The sequence below is a fragment of the Lampetra fluviatilis genome, chromosome 67, assembly GCF_964198595.1.
Source record: "Lampetra fluviatilis chromosome 67, kcLamFluv1.1, whole genome shotgun sequence".
In the NCBI taxonomy this organism is placed as follows: Eukaryota; Metazoa; Chordata; class Hyperoartia; order Petromyzontiformes; family Petromyzontidae; genus Lampetra; species Lampetra fluviatilis.
In genome coordinates this window covers 5,046,501-5,059,811 of record NC_136341.1, presented here as the reverse complement: position 1 = coordinate 5,059,811, position 13,311 = coordinate 5,046,501, and the positions used below count along the sequence as shown (strand labels likewise).

The window sequence follows — 13,311 nt, the reverse complement described above, 5'->3', positions numbered from 1 at the left end:
TAGGGGGTCTCTAGGGGGTCTCTAGGGGTCTCTAGGGGTGTCTCTAGGGGGTCTCTAGGGGTGTCTCTAGGGGGGTCTCTAGGGGGTCTCTAGGGGGGTCTCGGGGGTCTCTAGGGGGTCTCTCGGGGGTCTCTCGGGGGTCTCTAGGAGTTTCTAGGGGGTCTCTAGGGGGTCTCTAGGGGGTCTCTTGGGGTCTCTAGGGGGTCTCTAGGGGGTCTCTAGGTGGTCTCTAGGTGGTCTCTAGGGGGGTCTCTAGGGGTCTCTAGGGGGTCTCTAGGGGTCTCTAGGGGTCTCTAGGGGTGTCTAGGGGTCTCTAGGGGGTCTCTAGGGGGTTTCTAGGGGTCTCTATGGGGGTCTCTAGGGGGTCTCTAGGGGGTCTCTATGGGTCTCTAGGGGGTCTCTAGGGGGTCTCTAGGGGGTCTAGGGGGTCTCTAGGGGTCTCTAGGGGGTCTCTAGGGGGTCTCTTGGGGTCTCTAGGGGGTCTCTAGGGGTGTCTAGGGGTGTATAGGGGGTCTCTAGGGGGTCTCTAGGGGGTCTCTAGGGGGTCTCTAGGGGTCTCTAGGGGGTCTCTAGGGGTCTCTAGGGGTCTCTAGGGGGTCTCTAGGGGGTCTCTAGGGGGGTCTAGGGGGTCTCTAGGGGGTCTCTAGTGGGTCTCTTGGGGGTGTCTAGGGGGTCTCTAAGGGGTCTCTAGGGGTCTCTAGGGGTCTCTAGGGGGTCTCTAGGGGTGTCTAGGGGTCTCTAGGGGGTCTCTAGGGGGTCTCTACGGGGGTCTAGGGGGTCTCTAGGGGGTCTAGGGGGTCTCTAGGGGTCTCTAGGGGGTCTCTATGGGTCTAGGGGGTCTCTAGGGGGTGTGGGGGATCTCTAGGGGGGTCTAGGGGGTCTCTAGGGGGTCTCTAGGGGTCTCTAGGGGGTCTCTTGGGGTCTCTAGGGGGTCTCTAGGGGTGTCTAGGGGTGTATAGGGGGTCTCTAGGGGGTCTCTAGGGGTCTCTAGGGGGTCTCTAGGGGTCTCTAGGGGGTCTCTAGGGGGTCTCTAGGGGGGTCTAGGGGGTCTCTAGGGGGTCTCTAAGGGGTCTCTTGGGGTCTCTAGGGGGTCTCTAGGGGGTCTCTAGGGGGTCTCTAGGCGTGTCTAGGGGGTCTCTAGGGGTCTCTAGGGGTCTCTAGGGGTCTCTAGGGGTGTCTAGGGGTCTCTAGGGGGTCTCTACGGGGGTCTAGGGGGTCTCTAGGGGGTCTCAAGGGGTCTCTAGGGGGTCTCTAGGGGTCTCTAGGGGGTCTCTAGGGGTCTCTCAAGGGGTGTCTAGGGGGTCTCTAGGGGGTCTCTAGGGGGTCTCTAGGGTTCTCTAGGGGGTCTCTAGGGGTCTCTAGGGGGTCTCTAGGGGGTCTCTAGGGGTCTCTAGGGGTGTCTCTAGGGGTCAAGGGTGTCTAGGGTGGTCTCTAGGTGTCTCTAGGGGGTCTCTAGGGGTCTCTAGGGGTCTCAAGGGGTGTCTAGGGGTCTCTAGGGATGTGTGGGGGGTGTGTAGGGTGTGTAGGGTGTGTGGGAGTGTGTAGGTGTGTGTGTAGGTGTGTGTGTAGGTGTGTGTGTGTGTGTAGAGGTGTGTGTGTAGGGTGTGTAGGTGTGTGTGTAGGGTGTGTGTAGGGTGTGTAGGTGTGTGTGTAGGTGTGTGTGTAGGCTGTGTAGGTGTATGTGTAGGGCGTGTAGGTGTGTGTGTAGGTGTGTGTGTAGGTGTGTGTGTAGGTGTGTGTGTAGGGGTGTGTGTAGGTGTGTGTGTAGGTGTGTGTGTGTAGGTGTGTGTGTGTAGGTGTGTGTGTGTAGGTGTGTGTAGGGTGTGTGTAGGTGTGTGTGTAGGTGTGTGTGTAGGGGTGTGTGTGTAGGTGTATGTGTAGTGTGTTTGTGGGTGTGTGTGTGTAGGTGTGTGTGTAGGTGTGTGTGTAGGTGTGTGTGTAGTGTGTGTGTAGGTGTGTGTGTAGGTGTGTGTGTAGGTGTGTGTAGGGTGTGTGTGGGTGTGTGGGTGTGTGTGTAGTGTGTGTGTAGGTGTGTGTGTAGGTGTGTGTGTAGGTGTGTGTAGGTGTGTGTGTGTGTGTAGTGTGTGTGTAGGTGTGTGTGTAGGTGTGTGTAATGTGTGTGTAGGTGTGTGTGTGTAGGTGTGTGTGTGTAGGTGTGTGTGTGTAGGTGTGTGTGTGTATAGGTGTGTGTGTGTAGGTGTGTGTGTGTAGGTGTGTGTAGGTGTGTAGGTGTGTGTGTAGGTGTGTGTAGGAGTGTGTGTGTGTGTAGGTGTGTGTGTAGGTGTGTGTGTGTGTAGTTGTGTGTGTAGGTGTGAGTGTGTGGTGTGTAGGTGTGTGTGTGTGTGTAGGTGTGTGTGTGTAGGTGTGAGTGTGTGTGTGTGTGTAGGTGGTGTGTGTAGTTGTGTGTATAGGTGTGAGTGTGTGGTGTGTAGGTGTGTGTGTAGGTGTGTGTGTGTAGGTGTGTGTGTGTAGGTGTGTGTGTAGGTGTGAGTGTGTAGGTGTGTGTAGGTGTGTGTGTGTAGGTGTGTGTGTAGGTGTGTGTGTAGGTGTGAGTGTGTGGTGTGTAGGTGTATGTAGGTAGGTGTATGTAGGTGTGTGTGTAGGTGTGTGTGTAGGTGTGTGTGTGTAGGTGTGTGTGTGTAGGAGTGTGTGTGTAGGTGTGTGTGTGTAGGTGTGTGTGTAGGTGTGGTGTGTAGGTGTGTGTAGGTGTGGTGTGTAGGTGTGTGTGTAGGTGTGTGTGTGTAGGTGTGTGTAGGTGTGTGTAGGTGTGTGTAGGTGTGTGTGTGTAGGTGTGTGTGTGTAGGTGTGTGTGTAGGTGTGTGTGTAGGTGTATGTAGGTGTAGGTGTGTAGGTGTAGGTGTGTGTGTGTGTAGGTGTGTGTAGGTGTGTGTAGGTGTGTGTGTAGGAGTGTGTGTGTGTGTGTAGGTGTGTGTAGTTGTGTGTGTGTGTAGTGTGTGTGTGTAGGTAGGTGTGTGTAGGTAGGTGTGTGTGTGTAGTTGTGTGTGTGTGTAGTGTGTGTGTGTAGGTGTGTGTGTAGGTGTGTGTGTAGGTAGGTGTGTGTAGGTGTGTGTGTAGGTAGGTGTGTGTGTAGGTAGGTGTGTGTGTAGGTAGGTGTGTGTGTAGGTAGGTGTGTGTGTAGGTAGGTGTGTGTAGGTAGGTGTGTGTAGGTAGGTGTGTGTAGGTAGGTGTGTGTAGGTAGGTGTGTGTAGGTGTGTGTGTGTGTAGGTGTGTGTGTAGGGCGTGTAGGTGTGTGTGTAGGTGTGTGTGTAGGTGTGTGTAGGTGTGTGTGTAGGGGTGTGTGTAGGTGTGTGTGTAGGTGTGTGTGTAGGTGTGTGTGTAGGGGTGTGTGTGTAGGTGTATGTGTAGGCGTGTGTGTAGTGTGTTTGTGGGTGTGTGTGTAGGGGTGTGTGTAGGTGTGTGTGTGTGTGTAGGTGTGTGTGTAGGTGTGTGTGTAGGTGTGTGTGTAGGTGTGTGTGTAGGTGTGTGTGTAGGTGTGTGTGTGTAGGTGTATGTGTAGGCGTGTGTGTAGTGTGTTTGTGGGTGTGTGTGTAGGGGTGTGTGTAGGTGTGTGTGTGTGTAGGTGTGTAGGTGTGTGTGTAGGTGTGTGTGTAGGTGTGTGTGTAGGTGTGTGTGTAGGTGTGAGTGTGTGGTGTGTAGTGTGTAGGTGTGTGTAGGTGTGTGTGTGTAGGTGTGTGTGTAGGTGTGTGTGTAGGTGTGTGTGTGCGTAGGTGTGAGTGTGTGGTGTGTAGGTGTGTGTGTGTAGGTGTGTGTAGGTGTGTGTGTGTAGGTGTGTGTGTGTAGGTGTGTGTGTGTAGTTGTGTGTGTAGGTGTGTGTAGGTGTGTGTGTGTGGTGTGTAGGTGTGTGTGTAGGTGTGTTTGTGTGAAGGTGTGTGTGTAGGTGTGTGTGTAGGTGTGTATGTAGGTGTGTGTGTAGGTGTGTGTGTGTAGGTGTGTGTGTGGTGTGTAGGTGTGTGTGTAGGTGTGAGTGTGTAGGTGTGTAGGTGTGTGTGTGTAGGTGTGTGTGTAGGTGTGTGTGTAGGTGTGTGTGTGTGTGTGTGTAGGTGTGTAGGTGTGTGTGTAGGTGTGTGTGTAGGTGTGTGTGTAGGTGTGAGTGTGTGGTGTGTAGTGTGTAGGTGTGTGTAGGTGTGTGTGTGTAGGTGTGTGTGTAGGTGTGTGTGTAGGTGTGTGTGTAGGTGTGTGTGTAGGTGTGTGTGTGCGTAGGTGTGAGTGTGTGGTGTGTAGGTGTGTGTGTGTAGGTGTGTGTAGGTGTGTGTGTGTAGGTGTGTGTGTGTAGGTGTGTGTGTGTAGTTGTGTGTGTAGGTGTGTGTGTGTGGTGTGTAGGTGTGTGTGTAGGTGTGTTTGTGTGAAGGTGTGTGTGTAGGTGTGTGTGTAGGTGTGTATGTAGGTGTGTGTGTAGGTGTGTGTGTGTAGGTGTGTAGGTGTGTGTGTGTGTAGGTGTGTGTGGTGTGTAGGTGTGTGTGTGTGTGTAGGTGTGCGTGTAGGTGTGTGTAGGTGTGTGTAGGTGTGTGTGTAGGTGTGTGTAGGTGTGTGTAGGTGTGTGTGTAGGTGTGTGTGTAGGTGTGTGTGTAGGTGTGTGTGTGTAGGTGTGTGTGTGTAGGTGTGTGTGTGTAGGTGTGTAGGTGTGTGTGTGTAGGTGTGTGTGTAGGTGTGTGTGTAGGTGTGTGTGTAGGTGTGTGTGTGTGTGTAGGTGTGTGTAGGTGTGTAGGTGTGTGTGTAGGTGTGTGTGTAGGTGTGTGTGTAGGTGTGTGTGTAGGTGTGTGTGTGTGTAGGTGTGTGTGTAGGTGTGTGTGTGTAGGTGTGTGTGTAGGTGTGTAGGTGTGTGTGTGTAGGTGTGTGTGTAGGTGTGTGTGTGTGTGTAGGTGTGTGTAGGTGTGTAGGTGTGTGTGTAGGTGTGTGTGTAGGTGTGTGTGTAGGTGTGTGTGTAGGTGTGTGTGTAGGTGTGTGTAGGTGTGTGATCCTACCTTGTCATTCCTCTCACACAGGAACTTGAGCCGCTGTGCTCGCTTGTGCATGAAGACTCCGTCCAGGTGACCAGTCTCCACCGAGCGGATCTCGATTGCCTTCTCACCCCAGCCCATGATCTGGCTCGAGTGGATGTAGGCTGGGGGTGGCACACCATCATCGCCATCACCACAATCACACATCATCATCATCATCACCATCACAGCAGCAACACCATCATCATCATCATCACCATCAGCACCATCACCACCACCATCATCGCCATCATCATCATCATCATCAGCACCACCATCATCACTATCACTATCACCACAGCAACATCACCATCATCACCATCACCACCATCACCACCATCACCATCACAGCAGCAACACCATCAACATCACCATCATCACCTCACCACCACAGCAGCAACATCACCACCATCATCATCATCGCAACACCATCATCATCATCATCACAGCAGCAACACCATCAACATCACCATCATCATCACCACCATCATCATCATCACCACCACCATCACCACCACCATCACCGTCATCATCGCAACACCATCATCATCATCGCAACACCATCATCATCATCATCATCAGCACCACCATCATCATCATCACCATCATCATCGCAACACCATCATCATCACCATCACCATCATCAGCACCATCATCATCATCATCGCCACCACCATCATCATCATCACCATCAGCACCATCATCATCACCATCATCACCACTATCATCACCACCATCATCATCATCATCAGCACCACCATCATCACCATCACCATCAGCACCACCATCATCATCATCATCACCATCACCACAACACCGCCATCATCATCACCACCATCATCATCATCAGCACCACCATCATCACCATCAACATCACCACCATCACCGCAACACCATCACCATCATCACCGCAACACCATCATCATCATCACCACCATCGTCATCATCGTGGCAACACCATCACCGCCATCACCACCATCATCATCACCATCACCATCGTCACCACAACACCATCATCATCATCATTATCGCCGCAACACCATCAACATCACCATCATCATTATCAGCACCACCATCACCACCATCACTATCATCATCATCACCATCACCACAACACCATCATCACCATCATCATCATCATTATCGCCGCAACACCATCAACATCACCATCATCATCATCAGCACCACCATCACTATCATCATCATCATCACCATCACCACAACACCATCATCACCATCATCATCGCCGCAACACCATCAACATCACCATCATCATCAGCACCATCATCACCATCATCATCACCATCACCACCATCATCATCACCATCATCACAACACCATCAACATCACCACCATCATCACCACCATCATCACCATCGTCATCACCATCGTCATCATCATCACCACCATCACCACCATCACCACCATCACCATAACACCATCACCACCACCATCACCACCACCATCACCACCACACCATCACCATCACCACCATCAGCATCACCACCATCACCACCACCACCATCATCACCATCACCACCACCACCACCATCACCATCATCACCATCACCATCGTCACCATCACCACCGTCACCATCACCACCATCACCACCGTCGTCACCACAACACCATCACCACCATCACCGCCATCACCACCGTCACCATAACACCATCACCACCATCACCACCATCATCACCACCACCATCACCACCAGCACCATCACCACCAGCACCATCACCACCAGCACCACCAGCACCATCACCACCGCCGCCGCCACCATCATCACCAACAATGCCACCAGCACATCCACCATCACCGACATCACCAGCACCAACCATCACTACCAGCACCGAACATCACCGACCATCATCGCCATCACCACCATCACCACCATCACCACCATCACCACCATCACCACCATCACCACCATCACCACCATCACCACCATCACCACCATCGCAATCACCGACAACACGACCAGCACCGCCACCATCACCACCCCTCTCTGCGTGTTTCTCTGTCCGTCCGTGTGTGTCTGTCCGTCCGTGTGTGTCTGTCCGTGTCTGTCTGTCGCTCTCTCTCTGTCTGTCTCTGTCTCGCTGTCTCTGTCTGTCTGTCTGTCTCTCTGTCTCTGTGTCTCTCTCTCTGTCTGTCTCTCTCTTTGTCTGTCTCTCTCTCTCTGTCTTTGTCTCTCTCTCTCTCTCTCTGTCTCTCTCTCTCTCTCTGTCTGTCTGTCTCTCTCTCTCTGTCTCTCTCTCTGTCTCTCTCTCTGTCTGTCTCTCTCTCTGCGTCTCTCCCTCCCTCCCTCTGTGCGCCGTACCGACAGAGGTGGGCATCTCCCCCCACTGCAGCACCACGTCCTTGGTGATGCGCCCGTAGGTGTTCACGTAGACGCCCTCGTCCTCGTAGCACAGCAGCAGCTCCATGCCCTCCGTGCTGGGCAGCACGATCACCGCATGGGGACTCACGCTGCTCTGCATCTGATCAGCGGGCACCGCGCAACGCGGGGGTCAAGCAAGCACGCAGGCGCACACACGCACGTACGCACGCACGCACACGCACGCTCGCAACGCGCACGCACGCGCGTGCACGCACGTACACACGCACACACGTACGCACGCACGCACGTACACAACGCACGCACGTACACACGCACACACGCGCACAACGCACGCACGTACACACGTACACACGCACGCGCGCACGTACACACGTACACACGCACGCACGCACGTACACACGTACACACGCGCGCACGTACACAACGCACGCGCGCACGCACGCACACACGCACGCGCACACACGCACACACGCACGCACACGTGTCTCTCTCCCCTATGTGTCTCCACGTGTTTCCACGTGTCTCCACGTGTCTCCCCCCCGTGTCTCCCCCCGTGTCTCCCCCCCGTGTCTCCACGTGTCTCCCCCCGTGTCTCCCCCCGTGTCTCTCCCCGTGTCTCCCCCCCCCGTGTCTCCCCCCGTGTCTCCCCGTGCCCCCCCCCGTGTCTCCCCCCCCACGTGTCTCCCCCCCCACGTGTCTCCCCCCCCACGTGTCTCCCCCCCCACGTGTCTCCCCCCCCACGTGTCTCCCCCCCCACGTGTCTCCCCCCATGCCACCCCCCGTGTCTCCCCCCGTGTCTCTCCCCCCGTGTCTCCACGTGTCTCCCCGATGCCACCCCCCGTGTCCCCCCGTGTCTCCACGCGTCTCCACGCGTCTCCCCCCCCGTGTCTCCCCCCCGTGTCTCCCCCCGGGTCTCCCCCCGTGTCTCCCCCCGTGTCCCCCCCGTGTCTCCCCCCGTGTCTCCCCGTGTCTCCCCGTGTCTCTCCCCGTCTCTCCCCCCGTCTCCCCCCGTGTCTCCCTGTGTCTCCCCCCGTCTCCCCCCGTGTCTCCCTGTGTCCCCGCTCACGTGTGAGGGTATGTAGACATCGTAGACGTTGCCTGTGTCTCCCCGTGTCTCCCCCTGTGTCCCCCCGTGTCCCCCCGTGTCTCCCCGTGTCTCCCCCCCGTGTCTCCCCGTGTCTCCCCGTGTCTCCACGTGTCCCCCCGTGTCTCCCCCCCCCCCGTGTCTCCCCCCGTGTCTCGCCGTGTCTCCCCCCGTGTCCCCCCCGCTCACGTGTGAGGGTATGTAGACGTCGTAGACGTTGCTCGTGTCTCTCCGTGTCTGTCCTCCCCCCCCGTGTCTCCCCGTGTCTCCCCGTGTCTCCCCGTGTCTCCCCCCGTGTCTCCCCGTGTCTCCCCCCGCTTCTCCCCGTGTCTCCCCGTGTCTCCCCCCCGTGTCTCCCAGTGTTTCCTCCCCCGCGCCCCGCTCACGTGTCTCCCCGTGTCTCCCCGTGTCTCCCCGTGTCTCCCCGTGTCTCCCCCCGTGTCTCCCCCCCCGCGCCCCGCTCACGTGTCTCCCCGTGTCTCCCCGTGTCTCCCCCCGTGTCCCCCCGTGTCTCCCCGTGTCTCCCCCCGTGTCCCCCCGTGTCCCCCCGTGTCTCCCCCCCGTGTCTCCCCGTGTCTCCCCCCGCTTCTCCCCGTGTCTCCCCGTGTCTCCCCCCCGTGTCTCCCCGTGTTTCCTCCCCCGCGCCCCGCTCACGTGTCTCCCCGTGTCTCCCCGTGTCTCCCCGTGTCTCCCCGTGTCTCCCCCCGTGTCTCCCCCCCGTGTCTCCCCGTGTTTCCTCCCCCGCGCCCCGCTCACGTGTCTCCCCGTGTCTGTCCTCCCCCCCCCGTGTCCCCCCGTGTCTCCCCGTGTCTCCCCCCCCGTGTCTCCCCGTGTCTCCCCCCGTGTCCCCCCGTGTCCCCCCGTGTCTCCCCGTGTCTCCCCCCGTGTCTCCCCGTGTCTCCCCCCGCTTCTCCCCGTGTCTCCCCCCGTGTCTCCCCGTGTCTCCCCCCCGTGTCTCCCCGTGTTTCCTCCCCCGCGCCCCGCTCACGTGTCTCCCCGTGTCTGTCCTCCCCCCCCGTGTCTCCCCGTGTCCCCCCGTGTCTCCCCGTGTCTCCCCCCCCGTGTCTCCCCGTGTCTCCCCCCGTGTCCCCCCGTGTCCCCCCGTGTCTCCCCGTGTCTCCCCCCGCTTCTCCCCGTGTCTCCCCCCGTGTCTCCCCGTGTCTCCCCCCCGTGTCTCCCCGTGTCTCCCCCCCGTGTCTCCCCGTGTTTCCTCCCCCGCGCCCCGCTCACGTGTCTCCCCGTGTCTCCCCGTGTCTCTCCCCGTGACTCCCCGTGTCCCCCCGTGTCCCCCCCGCTCACGTGCGAGGGGATGTAGACGTCGTAGACGTTGCCCGAGTCGACGTCGATGGCGTGGAAGCCGACGGAGGAGCCGTAGACGACCTTCAGCCGCTGGCCCTCCTCCACCGTGAGGTCCACCAGCAGCGGCTTGTGCTCCAGCTCGCCAAACGACTGCCGTCAACAACAACAACATCAACAACATCAACAACATCAACAACATCAACAACAACATCAACAACATCAACAACAACAACATCAACATCAACAACAACATCATCACCACCAGCAGCGGCTTGTGCTCCAGCTCACCAAACGACTGCAGTCAACAACAACAACAACAACATCAACAACAACAACATCAACAACATCAACAACAAAACAACAACAACAACAAAACAACAACAACATCAACAACAACATCATCAACAACAACAACATCAACATCAACATCATCATCAACATCATCATCAACATCATCATGAACATCAACATCATCATCAACATCACCACCATCACCACCAGCTGTGCGTGTGTGTCTGTGTGTGTAGCTGCGTGCGTCTGCCTGCGTGTGTGCGTGTGTCTGTACGTGTGTGTGTGTAGCTGCGTGCGTCTGCCTGCGTGTGTGCGTGTGTCTGTACGTGTGTGTGTGTAGCTGCGTGCGTCTGCCTGCGTGTGTGCGTGTGTCTGTACGTGTGTGTGTGTAGCTGCGTGCGTCTGCCTGCGTGTGTGCGTGTGTCTGTACGTGTGTGTGTGTGTGTAGCTGCGTGCGTCTGCCTGCGTGTGTGCGTGTGTCTGTACGTGTGTGTGTGTGTGTGTGTAACTGCGTGCGTCTGCCTGCGTGTGTGCGCGTGTCTGTACGTGTGTCTGTGTGTGTAGCTGCGTGCGTCTGCCTGCGTGTGTGCGTGTGTCTGTACGTGTGTGTGTGTAGCTGCGTGCGTCTGCCTGCGTGTGTGCGTGTGTCTGTACGTGTGTGTGTGTGTAACTGCGTGCGTCTGCCTGCGTGTGTGCGTGTGTCTGTACGTGTGTGCGTGTGTAACTGTGTGTGTAGCTGCGTGTGTCTGCCTGCGTGTGCGTGTGTCTGTACGTGTGTGTGTGTGTAACTGCGTGTGTCTGCCTGCGTGTGTGCGTGTGTCTGTACGTGTGTGCGTGTGTAACTGCGTGCGTCTGCCTGCGTGTGTGCGTGTGTCTGTACGTGTGTGCGTGTGTGTAACTGCGTGCGTCTGCCTGCGTGTGTGCGTGTGTCTGTACGTGTGTGTGTGTGTGTAGCTGCGTGTGTCTGCCTGCGTGTGTGCGTGTGTCTGTACGTGTGTGTGTGTGTGTAACTGCGTGCGTCTGCCTGCGTGTGTGTGTGTGTCTGTACGTGTGTGTGTGTGTAGCTGCGTGTGTCTGCCTGCGTGTGCGTGTGTCTGTACGTGTGTGTGTGTGTAACTGCGTGCGTCTGCCTGCGTGTGTGTGTGTGTCTGTACGTGTGTGTGTGTGTAACTGCGTGCGTCTGCCTGCGTGTGTGCGTGTGTCTGTACGTGTGTGTGTGTGTAGCTGCGTGCGTCTGCCTGCGTGTGTGCGTGTGTCTGTACGTGTGTGTGTGTGTGTAACTGCGTGTGTCTGCCTGCGTGTGTGCGTGTGTGTCTGCCTGCGTGTGCGTGCGTGTGTGCGTGTGTGTCTGCCTGCGTGTGTGCATATGTGTCTGCCTGCGTGTGCGTACGTGTGTGCGTGTGTGTCTGCCTGCGTGTGCGTGCGTGTGTGCGTGTGTGTCTGCCTGCGTGTGCGTGCGTGTGTGCGTGTGTGTCTGCCTGCGTGTGCGTGCGTGTCTGCCTGCGTGTGTGCATGTGTGTCTGCCTGCGTGTGCGTGCGTGTGTCTGTGCGTGTGCGTGTGTCTGCCTGCGTGTGTGCAACTGCGTGTGTCTGCCTGCGTGTGTGCGTGTGTAGCTGCGTGTGTGCGTCTGCGTGCGTGCGTAGCTGCGTGTGTGTGTATGCAGCTGCGTGTGTGCGTCTGCGTGCGTGCGTTTGTGCGTGTGCGTGCGTAACTGCGTGTGTCTGCCTGTGTGCGTGCGTGTGTCTGTGCGTCTGCCTGCGTGCGTGTGTGTATGTAGCTGCGTGTGTGCGTCTGCGTGCGTCTGTGTGTAACTGCGTGCGTAACTGCGTGTGTCTGCCTGTGTGCGTGCGTGTGTCTGTGCGTCTGCCTGCGTGCGTAGCTGCGTGTGTGTGTGTATGTAGCTGCGTGTGTGCGTCTGCGTGCGTGCGTCTGTGTGTAACTGCGTGCGTAACTGCGTGTGTCTGCCTGTGTGCGTGCGTGTGTCTGTGCGTCTGCCTGCGTGCGTAGCTGCGTGCGTAGCTGCGTGCGTGTGTGTGCGTCACCTTGAAGGCCATGAACTTGTGGTAGGGTTTGGGCGCCCAGGCGTACACCTCCACCGAGTGCTTGAGGGCGATCACCAGGAACTTGATCCTCTCGTATTTGACTGCGGCGAGCGCACACACACACGACGGCACGCAACCACCTCGGCGGGTTGCCACGACCACGCTGGCACACACGCACTGGCACACACACTGACACACACACACTGGCACACACACTGACACACACACACACACACGACGGCACGCAACCACCTCGGCGGGTTGCCACGACCACGCTGGCACACACGCACTGGCACACACACTGACACACACACACTGACACACACACACACACACGACGGCACGCAACCACCTCGGCGGGTTGCCACGACCACGCTGGCACACACGCACTGGCACACACGCACTGGCACACACTGGCACACACACACTGGCACACACGCTGACACACACACACTGACACACACACACACGACGGCACGCAACCACCTCGGCGGGTTGCCACGACCACACTGGCACACACGCACTGGCACGCACGCACACGCACGCACTGGCACACACTGGCACACACACACGCACTGGCACGCACGCACTGGCACACACTGGCACACACACGCACTGACACGCACGCACTGGCACACACTGGCACACACACGCACTGACACGCACGCACACGCACGCACTGGCACACACTGGCACACACTGGCACACACACACGCACTGGCACGCACGCACTGGCACACACTGGCACACACACGCACTGACACGCACGCACTGGCACACACTGGCACACACACACGCACTGGCACGCACGCACTGGCACACACTGGCACACACACGCACTGACACACACACTGGCACGCACTGGCACACGCACTGACATGCACTGACACACAATGGCACACGCACTGACACACCGTCACACACCGTCACGCACCGTCACGCACGCACCGACACACACTGGCACACACTGACACACACACACTGACACACACTGACACGCACACACTGGCACACCCACACTGGCACACAAAGATAAAGATCCCCCGTATAGCCTTAACAGACTGTAGGGGCAAGTGCTGTTAGCGAGCACCTATGAAGGCCGGCACGGCACACGAGGGGGTGGGTGGCCAGCACCACGCCCGACCGCCTTTGTCTCCCCAGTGGTGATGTTTACACACCGCACCAGGTACTCGTTTGAGGCTGAGTCGACCTAGGGGAGGCCCAGGACCGGTGTGTGTGTGTATGTGTTAGTGTG

At 57.7% G+C, this 13,311-nt stretch overlaps 1 protein-coding gene across 1 annotated transcript in view; it reads right to left on the bottom strand.

Moving 5' to 3' along the window:
• LOC144952408 (mitogen-activated protein kinase kinase kinase kinase 4-like) overlaps positions 1–13,311 on the bottom strand; it is a 172,565-nt gene that overhangs the window by 5,647 nt on the left and 153,607 nt on the right. Inside the window, 4 exon segments of the mRNA XM_078882803.1 lie at positions 4,923–5,122; positions 7,319–7,478; positions 9,723–9,872; positions 12,057–12,157. Of these exon segments, the coding sequence (XP_078738929.1) occupies positions 4,923–5,122; positions 7,319–7,478; positions 9,723–9,872; positions 12,057–12,157 (611 nt within the window).